This window comes from Onychostoma macrolepis, chromosome 01 (genome assembly GCF_012432095.1).
Source record: "Onychostoma macrolepis isolate SWU-2019 chromosome 01, ASM1243209v1, whole genome shotgun sequence".
Lineage (NCBI taxonomy): Eukaryota > Metazoa > Chordata > Actinopteri > Cypriniformes > Cyprinidae > Onychostoma > Onychostoma macrolepis.
The window spans coordinates 9,063,925-9,082,058 of record NC_081155.1 but is presented as its reverse complement, the minus strand read 5'-3'; the positions used below and the strand labels follow the sequence as shown (position 1 = coordinate 9,082,058).

Sequence of the window (18,134 nt, the reverse complement as noted above, 5' to 3'; positions counted from 1 at the left end):
CTAGGTAGTGTGCAATGTTGCTGTTTGAGCATAAACAGTATCTCCAAAGTTGCAGCGCTGAAAGTTCAATGCAAACAGAGATATCGTCTTTTAAAATTCTGGAAGTTTAATGCCTACAAAAACGGCTGGTAAGGGACTACAACGAACTACTTCCCGGGTCTTACACGTCACGGACCCAGATAAACCCCGCCCTCGGGAACATGTAAGAAGGGGGCGGGGCCATGCTGCGCTGCTTTAGAGAAGAGGAAGAGAAAACTAGGGGTGCACGTAAAAATCTATTCATATATGAATCGCGATTCTGTCTTCTAACGATTCTAATGGATTCACAATCACAAGTTTCAAAATCGATGTTCTAAAACAGCCTCTTAATACTGTTCCTCGCGTCGCCCTGCTCTGCATATCTCTCTCTCTCTCTCTCTCTCATTCAGATCGTCAGATCAGCTGCAACAAACTGTTCCAATTATACATTTTCACATAGCTATGAGAAGCGTTATACATCGACGGGTGTGCGGTTGCGGTACTGTATTAAAGCTTTAATCAGAATAAAACCGTATATTAAAAGCTAACATGAGCAGTAGCATAATAACAGCGTATCTAAACGTAGACAACAAACAAACAAACATACCATTAAGAGCCGTGCTTGCACAGGTTCTGTGCGATCCTCTTCACTAATATCCTCTGCGTCTCAATCGGGCTCAAATTGATAAGCAATATAGACGACGCCATTGTTTACAATACAACTGGAACACATGCAGCTGAGCTGAAGGGGCGGGACATTTAGACGCACGTTCGGCGGTTTAGTGAATCACAACACACTGAGCCAACTAACCAATCAGAGCCCATCACGTATATCTGAGGGAGGGGCTTCATAAAAACGGAAATAATCGAGGCGTTTGTCAGAGAAGGGACAGAGCGGTGTGGAATAAAGGTAAATTATATGAAAAATAATGCGTTTTTAAAAAAACGAAGCATGAACACATGTTAGACTGCACCCCATAAACACAATCAAGCCTAGAAAAAAAACAGTAAACCACCCCTTTAAAGTTAATGAGGTAATTAAGAGATTCATTGAGTGATGATTGACCATTATTGAAGACACCTGATGTTAATAAGCAAAATCACTAAAGAAGAAAATCACAATTTTTAAGTAACCATTATAGTGGTCAGTGTTTACTTTAGTTGGGCTCTTGACCCTTGACTTTTTAATATTATTTATTGTCTGGCTGCTATAACTGAATTATAACAGTTAGAGAAACAAATAACAAAAGTCATCAGGTGGTGATGATTATATTTTGATATTTTTTGAGTGCCCACTACACGCATTGATCTTTTGGAAATGTCAAATGTGACATCGTCACAAAAACGTATAATTTTCACGTCTTTTTAAGCCACTCGGTACTCGCACTCTCCAGAAGCGCTTTTCTGTGTGTTGCAGTCACATCCAAAAAACGCTCTGCGAGTACCAAATTGAGTTTGCAAGCAAATCTTGTTGCACTTAAGTGGCCAAATACACACAAAATGACATCAAAATGGTCCTCCTGTCAAGTATCCTCATAATCTCAGTCAGTTTTGTCTTAAGTTAAAGTAAACGGTTGCGAAAGAAAACAAATGTGTATAAGTAGCCTATTGGATCCATGAAATAGGTCTTGTGACAGGAGCCTACTAAAGCTGTGCCGTCTGTCATTAATGTTAATCAAACAACAAAAGACAGAGGAAATCCCTCACTGCTCTTGACTAAGTAATGTTTTGTTGAATAACTTTAATATGTGAATTTACAGTTTATTCAATTCAATTTTAACTTAGAAAATGTAGTTAATATTTGCATCATTAATGATTTATCTTATCCACCCGCAAATAATCAGAATGCTTTTTTTTTATTACCTGACCTGCAGATTATCCGCGGATATAACCGTCATCCACGCATCACTAATATATATATATATATATATATATATATATATATATATGGGGTGGGGATAAATTAAACACAATCTGTAGTGATGTCACATTCGAGTTGCATTGTGGTCTATGGAGTGACCTTAAGTGTGCATATGAAGTAGAATCGCTCCCTCGGTCAAAATCTGTCCATATAAACTTCCCTTGTCCACTTCATGAAGTGGAACGTACTTCAAAATGGCAGTGGGGATTCCCCCAAGGGGAAGTGCGTACGGAAGTTTGCGAGTGCATGTCTAAAAGCAAAGTGGAACACAGCCTAAGTCTTTTAGACTCTACTAATGAACTGATGAGTTGAATGAGGTGCATTAATGAGGGAGTCATACAAAATATGCAGTTCCCCTGATGGTCTTTGTTTACTGCTCTGGTATGATCATACTGGTATGGTCATAGCAGTATGATTCTACCGTGTGACATAATTACTGAGACAATCTTAATCTGTGAAATTACTTACTACGAGCCAGAATCAGCTCCTCCTCTTCGGTCTTCGTGTCTTTGTGGGTTTTCATCTCGTTGCAGCAGTGCAGGAAGACCTTGACACACTCTGGCCCATCTACGATGTAGGTGGCTCGCCGTTCACACGTGTAGCCAAATTTATTACTCCTCATTCCATCAGTGCAGCACTGCTTCAGTTCACTGGAGTATTTACCAGCTGAGAAGACAATGTTAGTGCAGAGCAATGAGGGGAGTTAGAAGAACATGAGGAAAACTATTGAGTGGAAAAGCAAAGTTCCTTAAAATGTGAACAGTGACCTAAAAAGATAAAGTTTCAGGATCTTTAACACAGCAAAAATGCCCTGAAAATCCTTTCTGATTTGGACTGTAAGAGTAAAATCTGAGTAAAGTCCAGCTTCTCACCCAGTGTACTAGTGATCTGCAGGAGACTCTCAGATCTTCGTTTTCTCTTTGTAGGGATGAGACATTCAGGCACTAGAGGACAATTAATTTGAATAAATTAGCATACTGTAAAAATCACTTACAGAGTTTAAAGTACTCATATTTATGTATTAAACCTAATCAAATGTATCCCAAAACGGTGGTCAACTGTAAAGTTGGTTGTTTGACCATTTTTTAAATGTCCTTATTTATTTTTTTAATTTTTTGAGTGTTTACCTCTATGATTTGGTATTGCATAAAAATGCCAGTTTATTTATTTATTTATTTTAATTTTTTTATTTTACTAGGTTTAACCAAAGCAGCAATCTTTCTGTCATGGTGCAGAACAAATTTTAATTATACATACATACATACATACATACATACATACATACATACATACATACATACATACATACATACATACATACATACATACATACATACATACATACATACATACATACATACATACATACATACATTAGGCAGAGGCGGACAATCCAGGGGTCAGAAAGTAAAAGTCAAGCAAACACTGATCTCCATGATGGTGGCATCATTTTAACCAATAAAACATCAACATCTGATCCTCTGTAATTCTCAATAACAGCAGGTGTTCATCACTAATGCACAATCAACATTTAATTAGTCTCTCAATTATCTCTTAATTACCTCAACTCGTTGAGGTCTTGGGATTTGACTCGAAACTTGCTTGTGACTTGAAAGGAATGACTTGGTTCCTCCTCTGGTGAAATCAGCTGCTGAGTTCATGGGTGGAATAAACACATGGCAGGACTTTTACTTTCTGACCCTGGATTTGACACCTCTGGTCATAAATTAATCTATTACTTTTCCTACATAATTTTTTAACAGAAGAAGTGGTAAAATACCTATTTAGGAGTCTTAGACCTTTCCAACGATATATAGTTTGTCATGATTAGATTAGGATTTAATTGTAAAATAGTGAAGTAAAGGTAGGCGTCCCACAGGGTGGACGGTGACAGTTAAGAGGTTAATACTTTTCAAGTTTTTAATACTATAATTTGCTTTATGCAAATGTATGTTTATTATTATTGAAACCATAATCAACATAGAGCAGGGTTCCTCAAATCTTACCCTGGAGATCCACTTTCCTGCAGAGTTTAGCTCCAATCCTGATCAAACTCACCTGTCTGTGATTTTCTAATGATCCTGAAGACAATGATTAGCGTGTTCAGGTGTGTTTGATTAGAGTTACAGCTAAACTCTGCAGGAAAGTGGATCTCATGGTCCAGATTTGAGGATCCCTGACATAGGCTGTTTCTCAGTTCCAAGAACGCAGAGAACGGAGTTGTGTTCTCGTGGAGACTGGTCTTGCCAAGCTTCCTTGGAAGAACGAACTCGGAAGGACGCGAGGACACAGAACAGCATCCTTATGAGAATTGAGATGTACTGCGTTCTTGCTTAACTGACCGCATAGTCACAGCATAAGCAGCGGCCAATGAATAATAAATATAACATAACATTACAAACAAATGTCATAACATATTAAAACATTTAATGCTAATATAAATATTATTTTCATATAATTGTATATTGTTTTATTTTACAGCATTATATTTTAAACTATGACTATGTTAAGATTCATTCTAATATGCCAATAAAAATACTGCAGACTTTCTCCGGATCTTACCACTTTATTAAAATTAAGCAAAACAAAACAATAAATGTTTAAATGTTTCAAATTCAAGAGCCGTCAAGTATTTGTGAGAGCGAGTTTAAAGCTTACAGGCTTCCGTACAGCGGCCGCCCACAGCGTCTTCTGGGATTTCTAACCGCTCGATTCTCTCAAGTCTGCACTCGATGCATCCTCGATATCAAGAACACATCCGGGAACTTTCATGCGTCCTCTGTACTTGCGTTCTTGAAAATTGGAACTGAACTTCGACGGTTAATGATGACGTAGAACGAGAACACAAGGACGCAAGATCGCTGAAGAACGCATATTGAGAAACACCCATAGAGTCTGAAGAGCAGAGGTGGGTAGTCCAGGGGCCAAAGAGTAAAAGTCCTGCCATATTTTTGTTCCACCCATGAACTCAGCAGCTGATTTCACCAGAGGAGGAACCAAGTCATTCCTTTCAAGTCACAAGCAAGTCTTCAAGTCATATCCCAAGTCCTCAAAAAGTTAAAGTTAATGAGATAATTAAGAGACTAATTAAATGATGATTGTGCATTAGTGATGAACACCTGCTGTTATTGAGAATTACAGAGGATCAGATGTTGATGTTTTATTGGTTAAAATGATGCCACCATCATGTAGATCAGTGTTTGCTTTAGTTGGGCTCTTGACCCTTGATTTTTGTTTTAGTTCTCTGTCTGTAGCAATGCATGTGATGTTGTAAAGCAGAGTGATCAGTGTTTTACAGTAGTCAGTTAGTCATCATAAGCTTTTTTGATTATATCCAAAATAACTTTTGTTTGTTTGCTTCATTTGTGTTTAGGTTTTTCGTAATAAATCCTGTGATACTACTTCATGCAAGCAAAGTCTTTCTCTAATAGTCACTTAAAATTTTAGTAATATTAAAAACAAAAAAAATTCTCAGTATTAATGCGATACGGTCGTATTTGCTTGATAGGAGTTTGATTTATTTATTTTTTTAATAGTCAAATGTAGTTAATAACCCAAAGAGAGGAATACTAAAACCAAAAATATTTAAACCAAGAACGTTCATTCATCAGACGTATGAAAGTTAAATGTTAACATCAGGTGTTCATTCATTATTTAATTAATCAATGAATTATATAGTTAACTTTAACTTTAGGGAATAGTGAATGGAGGTATAGGGTGTGATTTTGAACACTGCCTCTGAGTGTCTACTTTGAGCTCTTCTAATTCACAGTATATTACTGTAGGCTGTTTTCTCGAAAAATGTTTTTCTCGAAACATTACCCAGAATGCAATGTTTTCTACAGTATTTTTCTGTTTTAATAGAAAATAGTATGTTACTGTCAGAATTTGGCCATTTATCTACAGCAAGGGTTAACAGTGTAGGCTTTCTCAAGCCAATCTCAAAGTTTGTTCACAAACTTTACTCAGCAGGTCTGGTCTTCAATTAGCCCAGGGGTAGGTAAGTTCGGTCCTAGAGAGCTGCTATCCTGCAGAGTTTAGCTCCAACCCTAATCAAACACACCTGAACAATAGGCTTGTTTGAGATGCGCCTCGCCTTGCCTGAAATATAGGCGAGAGTAGGCAGCTGCAGTGAGGGGAGGAGTGAAATAAGCGCAGTCAAGACAGACAGTTCTGATCTCTCGAAGTGGAACAGATACCAATGAGATCAAAGGCAGATATCACATTATTCTCACTCATATGCTGCGCTGCTGATAAACATGATATAATTTCAGTTCTGTTGCTTTTATATGAATATAAATATGATGAACAAGACACTCAAAGTGCTTGCTATTTAATTCCATACGAAATGCGTATTTATCATCCATTTTTATTTTAATTCAAACATGTATTTTAGATTTTTATAGAAAATATGATAACAATCACATACCTCACAAAGAGATCGCACTGTCATAGTGTTTGGGAATATTCATGCACAATTTAAATACATAATAGCATGAAATCACATTAAAAAAAATAAAACATTTTAGAAGAGAACGCAGCATCACGGTTGTCTGAACCAATGAGCATTAAGCTGTGTCGTCAGTCAGTCGTTTCCCATCATGCTTTTGATCAGCGCAGTCAGTGGAGAGCAACTTCACGTGACTGCTCAATCCGACACAGCCGCCTCACCGTCGCAAGAGTTTTTTGGCACACGTCAGCAAGGCGGACGTAACTCAGACACTTTTTTTAACCGGCATGCATTTCACAGTGATCGGTTCTGCGCAGATTTTGCTCATCTCAAACAAGCCGATTGTCTTCAGGATTACTAAGGCTGTAGGCAGGTTTTTTTCCTTCCAGGGTTGGAGCTAAACTCTGCAGGACAGTGGTTCTCAAGGACCGAACTTCCCAACCCCTGATTTAGACAAAGAGGACCCAAATTACACCATCCTGATCTTACTCCACTAGCTTCCAGTGTCCAGAATAATATTTAAGGTTTTGGTGACTTTAAAAACTGGAACTGCGCCTCCCTACCTCAGTTCACTCACAAGAGTGTATTGTCTTTCACAATGAGGCACAAACCCTCATTCTCCAAAACCATTTTTCCACTGTTGGTCCGAACTCTTCTTGTTGCTTGACCGTTCCATTCTGTGCCGATCCAGGCCAGGCAGCACAGATATGGTTTCATTCTCCACTGTGGGGCTGATAACGGAGCTTGTAATTCAAATGCGTCAGTCGTTTCCTTGGTAATGCAAGTGTTTACATATGGTCTGAGATGTAAATAGCGATTGCATTATGAAGGATGATCAGATATTTCTGTTTATTTAACTCAAACAGCACGCTTGACCAGTGACAGAGTGAAACTAGTAGACAGATAACAGACAAGTGATGATAAATGATAAATGAGTGTCCCGATGTCACACGCATGCTGGCACGGAATAAATAAATAAAACTAAAATAATAATATTTATAATGGTAATAATATAATAAAAATGCCCATTAGCTGAAAAAAATGAAAAACAACAACAACCACAAAAAACCTGTTCTGGTGTTGGTGCCTCCTGCAGTGTTGGACTCAAACATCAGACCTGCATCAGTGAAAACCCCCATACTGTCCCTTCCACCTCCTGCTGTACAGCCGATATCATGCTTCTCTATGCTCTCCCAGATCTAGAAGCACAAAAAAGACATCAGTTATGTACATTTTATGCCATAAACGGTCATGAACTGTTTTTTTCTATGAAGTCTGATGAAGATCCTTCACCTGAGTTTGAGCGAGTCTGTTCTTGTTAAGGATATGGACAGCCTTGTCAACCACCACCAGACCAACTTTAGCACCAGGATCTCCAGTTATCTGCAGCTTGACCTCATCTCCTGTACCATAGATATGCATCTGGTCCTTCACCTTAATCTGGAGCTGTTATTAAAACAAGAGATGCTGTGTCAGAAAAACAGATCTAGTTGCTTGGCACATCAACTGTTTTTTGTGATAGATGACCCACCGTTCCCATGCACGTGTCCTTCACGTCAACCCAGACTGAATCAGACACCACCTCAGACGAGCCCACATGATAATAAGCCACAAAGCGGAAGGACGGCACCATGTCTTTGGTTACAATCACAGGCAGAGCCACTAGAGATTGTCCTTTTCGCTTAAACCTGCCAACTTTTACAATCTGACCTTTACTCAAGATCTGAAAATGAGACAGATGAGTTACCAGTATATATGACATCTATATGGTTTCAAACACAAGCTGAGTGTAGTGATCAAATACTGACAAAATAAATTAATATATATGTGGAGCAGCTGAATAAGAAATAACCATTATCTTTACCATGTATGTGTAGTCTTGATCTTTGAATCCTGTACTTTGTCCAGTGTTTAGATTCACTGTCGTTGAATCACCGATCTGAAGCTCTGCAGCATCAACGCTAACGTGCAGGTAGTTTTTGGAGCCACCTTTGGTCTCGTAGGCCTGAACCGTCATCTTTTTCACTGCCTGCTGTTCATCGTTTAATTGTGAATCTTTGGTCTTTGCCTGGAAAATAAATACGTTGTTTTCTGATGTGCTGTGTACGATTATCTCCACTGCTTATTCAACAACTGTTAACTGATCTATTTTCCACTAGATCACCAGTGAAACCGACTGAACATTAGTGGAGTTGAGATGGCAGGTCTTACAGTGATCTCCAGTGTGGAATATTCTTCCTGAGTGTTGACTGTAACCTTTGCAATGCCATTGGGTTTTGTTCGACCTTTGATCCCTCCAGGATTGACTTCCACTTCCACATTTTTAGCAGGCGTTTGGTCAGGATTTGTTAAATAGACCTTTTATAGAACCCAGACCAAAAATTAATGAAATTGTTCCACATTTTCTAAAACAATTCTTAACTCTCTAGTTAACAGGGACTTTAACTGTAAAACTGTAAAAGACATTTGACTGTGCTGCTTATTAACTGTTTTTATATGCAAACAACACTCGCATCTCGCTGCTTTTCAGTGTCTTGCACATGAGTGCCACTTCCTTTTACAGTATAGAGTTTAATGTGTAAAATCAGCTACCGAGACACTGAAGGGCATTCCAGGTTTGAAGAAGTGTGGTGTTTTTTTGAAGTGGATGGTGTACGGTGACGTCACGATCTGAATCCCTCTCCTTTCTGCTTCCACCATTTCACTTCCTGAAACACACAAACGATTAGCTTCTCACATACAATCACACACATGCATTCAATCATGTGTATACAGATGTACAGTATCTGTTGAGTCTTACCACTTTCTGTTAAAACACTGACAGAAACATAGATTGATTGTCCAACCAGCTGGTTAATGTTTGGAAAGGTCTTAGTGATCATCTGGTTGGTCAGTTCTGCAGTACCCTCTCCTTTCATGACCTATTCATATAGACATTAAAATCAGTCTACAAGATGCATTAAAAAGTAGTGATGGTCAGAGGTGGGTAGTCCAGGGGTCAGAAAGTAAAAGTCCTGCCATATTTTTGTTCCACCCATGAACTCAGCAGAGGAGGAACCAAAGTCATTCCTTTCAAGTCACAAGCAAGTCTCGAGTCAAATTCTAAGTCCTCAAAGAGTTAAAGATAATGAGCTAATTAAGTGATTAATTAAATGATAATTTTGCATTAGTGATGAACACCTGATGTTAACAATCAACATCGCTGAAGAAAAGAGAAACACAAGAACTACAACTGACTTCAGCCACAGCACTGGATGAAATCAACTGGAAAAACAAAACAAAACAAAAAAAAAAAAACATTGCCACCATAATTGTGGCCAGTGTTTGCTTTAGTTGGGCTCTTGAGCCTTTTAGTAACTCAAATTGCATTTAAGCAATTGCAATTGTTTCTTAGCAAATATTTGTGTAATGCTGAATCAAACCTTGAAATTGCAGATTGACTTTTGCTTTCTGCTTGTAACTCATGAATGAACATTCTTGGTTTTGATCTCTCTGCTTTTAGTATTTTTCTCTTTGGTTTTTTAGGTTTGGTTTGTCTCTCATTTACAGAACTGAAAAAAGTCATATTAAAGAGATGCTGGCATAATGCTTCAATAAAGAAAAAAAAGTGATATGCGTTAAATAGATTTAAAATTAATTCACTGTAACTATTAGAGAAACGCTTTGCTTACATGCTGTAGTTTCACATGGTTAATTATGCAAAACCTAAACGTTTCAATGAAACAAAAGTTATTTAGAATATAATCAAACAAGCTCATGGTGACCATCTGATCACTGTACAAAACAGATCATTTTGTTTTATAACACCACATGCATTGTTACAGAGAAAGATCTAACGCAGAAGTCAAGGGTCAAGAGCCCAACTAAAGCAAACACTGATCTACATGATGGTGGCATCATTTTAACCAATAAAACATCAACATCTGATCCTCTGTAATTCTCAATAACAGCAGGTGTCCATCACTAATGCACAATCATCATTTAATCAGTCACTTTATTATCTCATTAACTTTAACTCTTTGAGGACTTGGAATTTGACAAGAGACTTGCTTGTGACTGGAAAGGAATGATGAATAATTATTTTCACCACTGTTGAGGATCATATGATAAAGGTTCATGTCTAAAAGCCTAATATTGAACACGAGTTCTTTTTTTTTTCCTTTCAATATTGAAACAATGTGTTGGTATTTGCTTAAGAGTTTTTTCTTTAATAATCAAATGTAGTTAATAAACCCCCCAAAAAAATATTTAAACCGAGAGCTTTCGTTCATCAAACGCATAAGCTAATCTGCTACTTCAAGGTTTGATTCAGCACTGCACAAATGTTTGCTGTGAAACAGTATTGCAATTGGTTAGAAGCAATTTTTGTTTTAATTATTAAAAGGATCAAGAGCCCAACTAAAACAAATACTGACCACAATTATTATGGCAATATTTGTTTTGTTCTTTTTTTCCTTCCAGTTAATTTCATCCAGTGCTGTGGCTGAAGTCAGTTGTATTTCTTGTGTTTCTCTTTTCTTCAGTGATGTTGAATGTTAACATCAGGTGTTCATCACTAATGCTCAATCATCATTTAATTAGTCAATTAATTATATCATTAACTTTAACTCTTTGAGGACTTGGGATTTGACTTGAGACTCATTTGTGACTTGAAAGAAATGTCTTGGTTCCTCCTCTGGTGAAATCAGCTGCTGAGTTCATGGGTGGAACAAAAATATGGCAGGACTTTTACTCTTTGGCCCCTGGACTTTCCACCTCTGGTGAGTCATTGCGATTGAACTGAATCATTTAAACGGTTGATTCATTCAGGAACGAAACACCGCATATTGCTCAGTGACGCAAAAACAGTGCTGTGTTTGGAATTATTTTTGTTGGCAAAATAGTGCAAAAGCAAGCAGTATGGTGTCTAAAATGTAAGTCTCTTAATATTGACTTATTGATTTTATGGAACAGTTCAATAAACAAGGTCACATTTGTAATCATGCTGACTTTTGGAGAAAAAACAGCACTCTTCGTCTGATATTAACTATATGAAATGATATAAATATAGGCTATACATTTTCTGCCCCCATATCATAAATTATGTGATCATTCTAAATGCATTTCAAAAGAATCGTGCAGTGAAAGAAGGCACTCGTATGCGCACTAGTATAACCTATGTTAACTGATTCATTCTCTGCCAGCAGGTGTCGCGTTTGGCACAAATATAACAGTTTTCCTGGTAAAGGCAGTAGACAAAGCAGCGCAGCACCAGACTTTGAACTTACAGCGCTCATGTTTATTTCATGAAATCATAGCCTTTTGAAGTTTAATCATCACATTCAGCCATATCGCAATTCTCGTCTTTCCGTCCCCAAATTTTAGACCTCTTGAAACCATAATTAAGACTTTCTTGAACAATTTAAGACTTTTTAAGGCCTTAAATTTGATACAACAAAATTTAAGACTTTTTAAGACCCCACTGAAACCCTGTGTTTCTCCCGTCCCCTCCTCTTCAGACTCAAATCACTTGGGTAGTAAAATGACTAGAATAACTGGCTGTAGCATTGTTTTTCGGAGAAACCAGAATGTGAATTTTGCTTGTTTCCTAAATATCTGCAAATGTATTATGTGGTTTTATGATTTAGTACAGTCAAACGAATTACATTAGGCACCTTTAAACTGTCCTCCCCTGAAATGATATTGATCCCACTTGTAAGACGTTTAATGTCTCTCACCTGAACTTTTTGCAGAGATGTAGGAATACTTGTTTTTTTCTCACTGTGCATCACACCAAACACCACAAACGCATTTCCATCCACCTTCTGTCCAAACAGATACCTATAAAACCACATTCAGTTTCTGCTGTAAAACTTAATGGTAACGACGGCTGTCCCTGATCCACATCCACTTCATTACATAGAAAAAGTGCAGCTTGGACCTTTTCAGTTCCACAGAAGAAGGAAAGGAGCCATTTAACTTCAATCTGACCATTAAATTCAACTAACCCAATGATGTCAGACTGATTCAGTCATATCAGTGTGTTCACACATGAAAGATTTTGAATAAAATTAAGAATCATATATTTTGTCTTACTTGACTTCAATGTCGACTTTCAGACTGTCATCACCCACATAGAAGAATGACTTACTGGGCTTTAACTTCACTTCAAATGTTGGAAGCACTAAAACCAAACCAGACACGCAAATAAGTAAATACAGTCTTTGACTTGTTATCGTATTCTTTCACAACACAGTTTGTTGACTCAGGTCTTACCATATTCTTTGATCTCAAAGTCTGCAGTAAACGTCTTCTGAGGAGTGTTTGAGAACCGTGTGACCACCTTCCAGACCCCAAGACTGACATAGAACACACCCAGAAACATATGCACATCTGATTTCATGACATTAAAACATATGATAACAGTCCGTGAATAGGGTAATATTGTACTACACTGTAAAAAATTGCTGTAAAATTTACAGTAACTTACTGGCAATTTTGGTTGCCAGTAAGACTGTAAATTTACAAGAGTACTGTAAATCAATAATTACAATTGTACTGTAAAAATACAGCAAACTCTTGCATGCTGTAAAATTGTTATGATGGTGTGTAAACACTTGGTAACCTTATTTCATTTGATTCTACGAAGAAGGGACATTTCTTAATATAAAACTGCAAACACTTAATTTGTAATAGTAACGTTACTAAAAATATGACTTTAACTCAAATCGTTGCAGTTTATCATCAGCTATAGCACACATGCATGTGGTAAAGCACTTAACAAAGAGATCGTCACTGTATCAACAACTCTACAGTTACTGTCTTTAAATAAAGCAGCAAAACATCAGTGCTTGTGGCTTATCATTGACTGAAGCACAGGCTCTACTCTCCACCACAATGGTGATCCACAAAACTAAATTAAACTAATAGATCTCTCTTGTGCAAAATAATACAGTTCAGTTAAATATTTACTCTCCTTATAGATAACACCTGCTGTTAACAAGCAGAATCACTGAATGAAAGAGAAACAAGAACTACATCTGACTTCAGTCACAGCCTTAGATGAACTCAACTGAAATACAAGACATCATTAAATCTCTCAAGATCTGATTAAACAACTCCACAAACAGCATTACCAGCTTCACACATTACAATTTGACTTTATTTCTGTCATATGTCTATAAAAATTATTTAAGAATTAACAGAAGTTTATTTGTTTTATTGAAAACGTTTCGTTTGACCTCACCATTGTGGCGGTCAGGGTTTGCTTTAGTTGGGCTCTTGACCATCAAGTTTTAATCTTAGTTTTTGTCTGGCTGCTGTAATTGTGTTTGTAAAGCATGTTTGTTATAGCATGAAAAGCTAGGAAAATGTGTGATTACGTGCTTTTGATTGATTATTGATAATGATGTAATCATTATCTAGTGGCTTGATTCACTGATCTCATTCAGAGGCTGATCTTTAAAGACATGATGTGGATTCTTTTATTTGTTAGTTTGGTGTTTACAGCTGCTACATAACCCTGAATGAGACGACAAACTGCTACTGAAAAATGTAAAAATGTCTTATCCACAAAACTTTTAGTACTACAGCAGCAATTAGACACACACAGACATCAAGAATCAGTGTATGAATCTCAACAATGGTGACAATCAAAAGCTTAATGCTGCAATTCATGCTGGGTACCCAGCATGCATTGCGGCATGAATAAATTATGCCGCTGAATTGTCCACTTATTGTCTTTAATTCTTACTATGTGCTTTTATTTTTTATTTTTTTGTGTTGAGTTTTAGTAGCATGTTTTGTGATGTTCAGAGTTGATCTGTTTATTTTGTTGATTGTCACCGTTGTTGAGATTCATACGCTGATTCTTGATGTCTGTGTGTGTCTAGCTGCTGCTGCCGTAGTACTAAATGTTTTGTGCATAAGACATCTTTAAAATTTTTCATTAGCAGTTTGTCTCATTCAATTGTAAACACACACAAACACAAAAAACAGATATCCACACCATGTTTTTAAAGATCAGCCTCTGAATGAGATCAGCGAATCAGGCCTCTAGATAAGGATTATATCATTATCAATAATCAATCAAAAACACGTAATCACAAATTTTTCTTGCTTTTTATGCTATAACAAATGCGCTTTACAAACACAGTTACAGCAGCCAGAAAAAAAGCTAAGACTAAAATTTGATGGTCAAGAGCCCAAGTAAAGCAAACCCTGACCGCCACAATGGTGAGGTCAAAATAAATGTTTTCAATAAAAACTAAACTTCTGTTAATTCTCAATAATTAATAATTTTTATAGACATATGACAGAGATAAAGTCTAATTGTAATGTGTGAAGCTGGTAATGCTGTTTGTGGAGTTGTTTAATCAGACCTTCAGAGATTTAATGATGTCTTGTATTTCAGTTGAGTTCATCTAAGGCTGTGGCTGAAGTCAGTTGTAGTTCTTGTTTCTCTTTCATTCAGTGATTCTGCTTGTTAACAGCAGGTGTTATCTATAAGGAGAGTAAATATTTAACTGAACTGTATTATTTTGCACAAGAGAGATCTGTTAGTTTAATTTAGTTTCGTGAGTCACCATTGCGGTGGAGAGTAGAGCCTGTGCTTCAGTCAATGATGAGCCACAAACACTGATGTTCTGCTGCTTTATTTAAAGACAGTAACTGTAGAGTTGCTGATACAGTAATGATCTCTTTAAGTGATTTACCACATGCATGTGTGCTACAGCTGATGATAAACTGCAACGATTTGAGTTAAAGTCATGTTTTTAATAACTTTGCTATTACAAATTAAGTGTTTGCAGTTTTATATTAAGAAATGTTCCTTCTTAGTAGAATCAAATGAAATAAGTTTACCAAATGTTTACACACCATCATAACAATTTTACAGCATGCAAGAGTTTGCTATATTTTTATAGTACAATTGTAATTATTGATTTACAGTACTCTTGTAAATTTTACAGTCTTACTGGCAACCAAAATTGCCAGTAAGTTACTGTAAATTTTACAGCAATTTTTTACAGTGTAGGTGTTGTCCTGAATAATATAGGTTCGGTCAGTTTACTCAAGTTGTGTAGCTTCAGTCCTGATAGTATTTTACACACCTGGTAACATCAGGGATGGCGTAGTGTCCGGACTTAATCCCTTTGACTGGAAATATCTTCTCTGATGAAACTGTGATGCCTTGTGGATTCTTAAGGAACAGAAATCAGCATTAACACTGTAACTGCTAAGACTGTCAGTGCAATGATGCTGTATGTGCATTTGCAAATAAGAGTATTTACCTTGATTTCCACTGTGATTCCATACTGATCGAGTGGTGTCATATCGGGCATCAGAGAGAAAATTCTGTACTGAACTGCAAAAGACGTAAAACTGCTAAAACTACTGAGTTCTGATGGTTTTATTTTCTGCAAGTATACAAACCCTGATAAAAGCAGCAGTCAGTTTAACTAGATGAGTAAAGTTTGAGAACAAACATTGAGCTGGCTTGAGAAAGTCTAGCCTGAAAGTTTGAAGCAGTTGTAAAAGTTGATGTTGATAGCATGTTGCTAGCATGATTTAGCACAGTGGTTCTCAACTCCAGTCCTTGGGACCCACTGCTCTGCACTTTTTGCATGTCTCCTTTAACACACCTGATTTAGATCATCAGCTCGTTAGGAGAGAGATCCATGAACTGCAATGAGTGTGTCAGATAAGATACACACAAAATGTGCAGAGCAGTGGGTCTCGAGGACTGGAGTTGAGAACCACTGATTTAGCACATCGCTTACATGATTTAACATGTTGTTAGCATGTTTTAGCATGATTATCATGTTATTAGCATGTTTCTAGCATTATTAACAAGTTATTAGCATGTTTTTAGCGTGATCAGCATGTTACTAGCATGTTGTTAACATCCCAGTCAACACGTGAGATCACGTGATGATCACAGTGACATCACATCATTCTCATACGGTGATACTCACAGTGTGAGTAATATATGAACTCGTTGTGAACTCAAAAAGATGAGTGGGTTTCTTATTTCTGTCAGACATCTACAAAAGTGCTTATTGAGAATTAACAGAGATTTAGATGATGTTTTATTGTTTTGTTTGACGTTACCATCGTGGTGAGTAGTGTTTGCTTTAGTTGGGCTCTTGACCCTTGACTTTATAACAGTCTTTGTGAAGTGTTATTAATCTAAAGTTGTTAATAACAGCTCTGTAATTATACAGTATAGGACCCAGCTGTGTCATAATCATTTATGAAGAATTTTAAAAGCATGATAAGACAAACACTTTGAAATACTGTCATTTAAAAACAAAGAGAGACATCAAGAATCAGTGTATGAATCTCAACAATGGTGACAATCAAAAGCTTCATGCTGCAATGCATGCAGGGTACCTAGTCTCTGTGCAGTGAGTGCACTTTGACCTCACATTAGTATGAGCTCACAGTGAGGGCGCTGTGAGGTTACACTTTTAGCTCACTGTTACCTCACATTGTGACCTCATCACGAGTATCCTGTGAGCTCATGGTGACATCACTGTGAGATCAAATTGTTGACTGGGTTAGCATGTTGTTAGCATGATTAGCATGTTACTAGGATGTTGCTAGCATGATTAGCATGTTACGAGCATGTTGTTAGCATTATTAGCATGTTTCTATGCTAATTCAGTTAAAAACAGCTGATTTAGCAAAAAACAGCTAAAACCAGCCTAGGCTGGTTGTTTAGTATTAGCTGGTTTAAGCTGAAAATAGCTGGTTTAAGTTTAGGTTGGTATTTTAACATGTCTCCCAGCTTGCAGCTAAGACCAGCCTGAAAATCAAAAAAAGTAGCCAAAACTAGCGATGGGCAGATGAAGCCTCATGAAGCTTTTCAGCTTTTCAGCCAAGTGGTTCACAAAAGGGTTAATTTCTGGAGGCTTCATTTGCTCACAATACCACCTGGTGGCCAAAGAGTGTGTGTAAAACAAGCAGATATATTACAGACAGAGGTGTAAAGTCCAGGGATCAGAAAGTAAAAGTCCTGCCATATTTTTGTTCCACTCATGAACTCAGCAGCTGATTTCACCAGATGAGGAACCTAGTCATTCCTTACAAGTCAAATCTCAAGTCCTCAAAGAGTTAAAGTTAATGAGATAATTAATTGACTAATTAAATGATGATTGTGCATTAGTGAAAATTACAGAGGATCAGATGTTGATGTTTTATTGGTTAAAATGATACCACCATCATGGCAGTGTTTGCTTTAGTTGGGTTCTTGACCCTTTTAACTTTTTCAGTGGGGAGTTTAAAATATTCTAGCGGTCCCCCCAGAGTGAGTTTTTTTTAGGCGACCGTTATTTTAGAACTTTTCCCCTTAATGTTTCCATGGCGACGCGTCATGATTGTCACGTGACACACCGCGGCCACAATAACACTGTATGACAGATGGATCGCTTTTATTTCGTTTTTCCTTTTTTATTCAAAATATTCATAAACTTGCTTACCATGTAATCAACTATCTGATATTCCGATTCACAAATATGTGCAAATGAGTGTGTTTTATCGTTTAAAAACAGTTCTAAATGATCTTGTTCGTGATCTGTAATGCGAGATGGGCGCCGCCATGTTTGTTCGCGCTGCAGTTCAGAGTCCTGTCAGTCCGATTTAGATCATGTAAATTCATCAATTTCTCGCCAAATACATGTAAGTGGCGGGTGAAATGGGAGAAGAATAGAGTGAACTTTATAGTTACTTACACTATGTGTATTTGATATTAATAAAACACGTCTT

General features: G+C 37.2%; 1 protein-coding gene across 1 annotated transcript in view; it reads right to left on the bottom strand.

The window, feature by feature from the left end:
• The window catches only part of LOC131545870 (complement C3-like), a 109,890-nt gene that overhangs the window by 81,780 nt on the left and 9,976 nt on the right, over nucleotides 1-18,134 (bottom strand). Inside the window, exons 4-17 of the mRNA XM_058785070.1 lie at nucleotides 15,659-15,732; nucleotides 15,479-15,567; nucleotides 12,645-12,727; nucleotides 12,465-12,552; nucleotides 12,107-12,209; nucleotides 9,190-9,310; nucleotides 8,982-9,097; nucleotides 8,601-8,747; nucleotides 8,254-8,457; nucleotides 7,921-8,112; nucleotides 7,683-7,835; nucleotides 7,459-7,588; nucleotides 2,812-2,883; nucleotides 2,408-2,605 (exon numbers count right to left, since the gene is read on the bottom strand). Coding sequence (XP_058641053.1) covers nucleotides 2,408-2,605; nucleotides 2,812-2,883; nucleotides 7,459-7,588; nucleotides 7,683-7,835; nucleotides 7,921-8,112; nucleotides 8,254-8,457; nucleotides 8,601-8,747; nucleotides 8,982-9,097; nucleotides 9,190-9,310; nucleotides 12,107-12,209; nucleotides 12,465-12,552; nucleotides 12,645-12,727; nucleotides 15,479-15,567; nucleotides 15,659-15,732 — 1,770 coding nt within the window. The remainder of the gene's footprint in view (nucleotides 1-2,407; nucleotides 2,606-2,811; nucleotides 2,884-7,458; nucleotides 7,589-7,682; nucleotides 7,836-7,920; nucleotides 8,113-8,253; nucleotides 8,458-8,600; nucleotides 8,748-8,981; nucleotides 9,098-9,189; nucleotides 9,311-12,106; nucleotides 12,210-12,464; nucleotides 12,553-12,644; nucleotides 12,728-15,478; nucleotides 15,568-15,658; nucleotides 15,733-18,134) is intronic.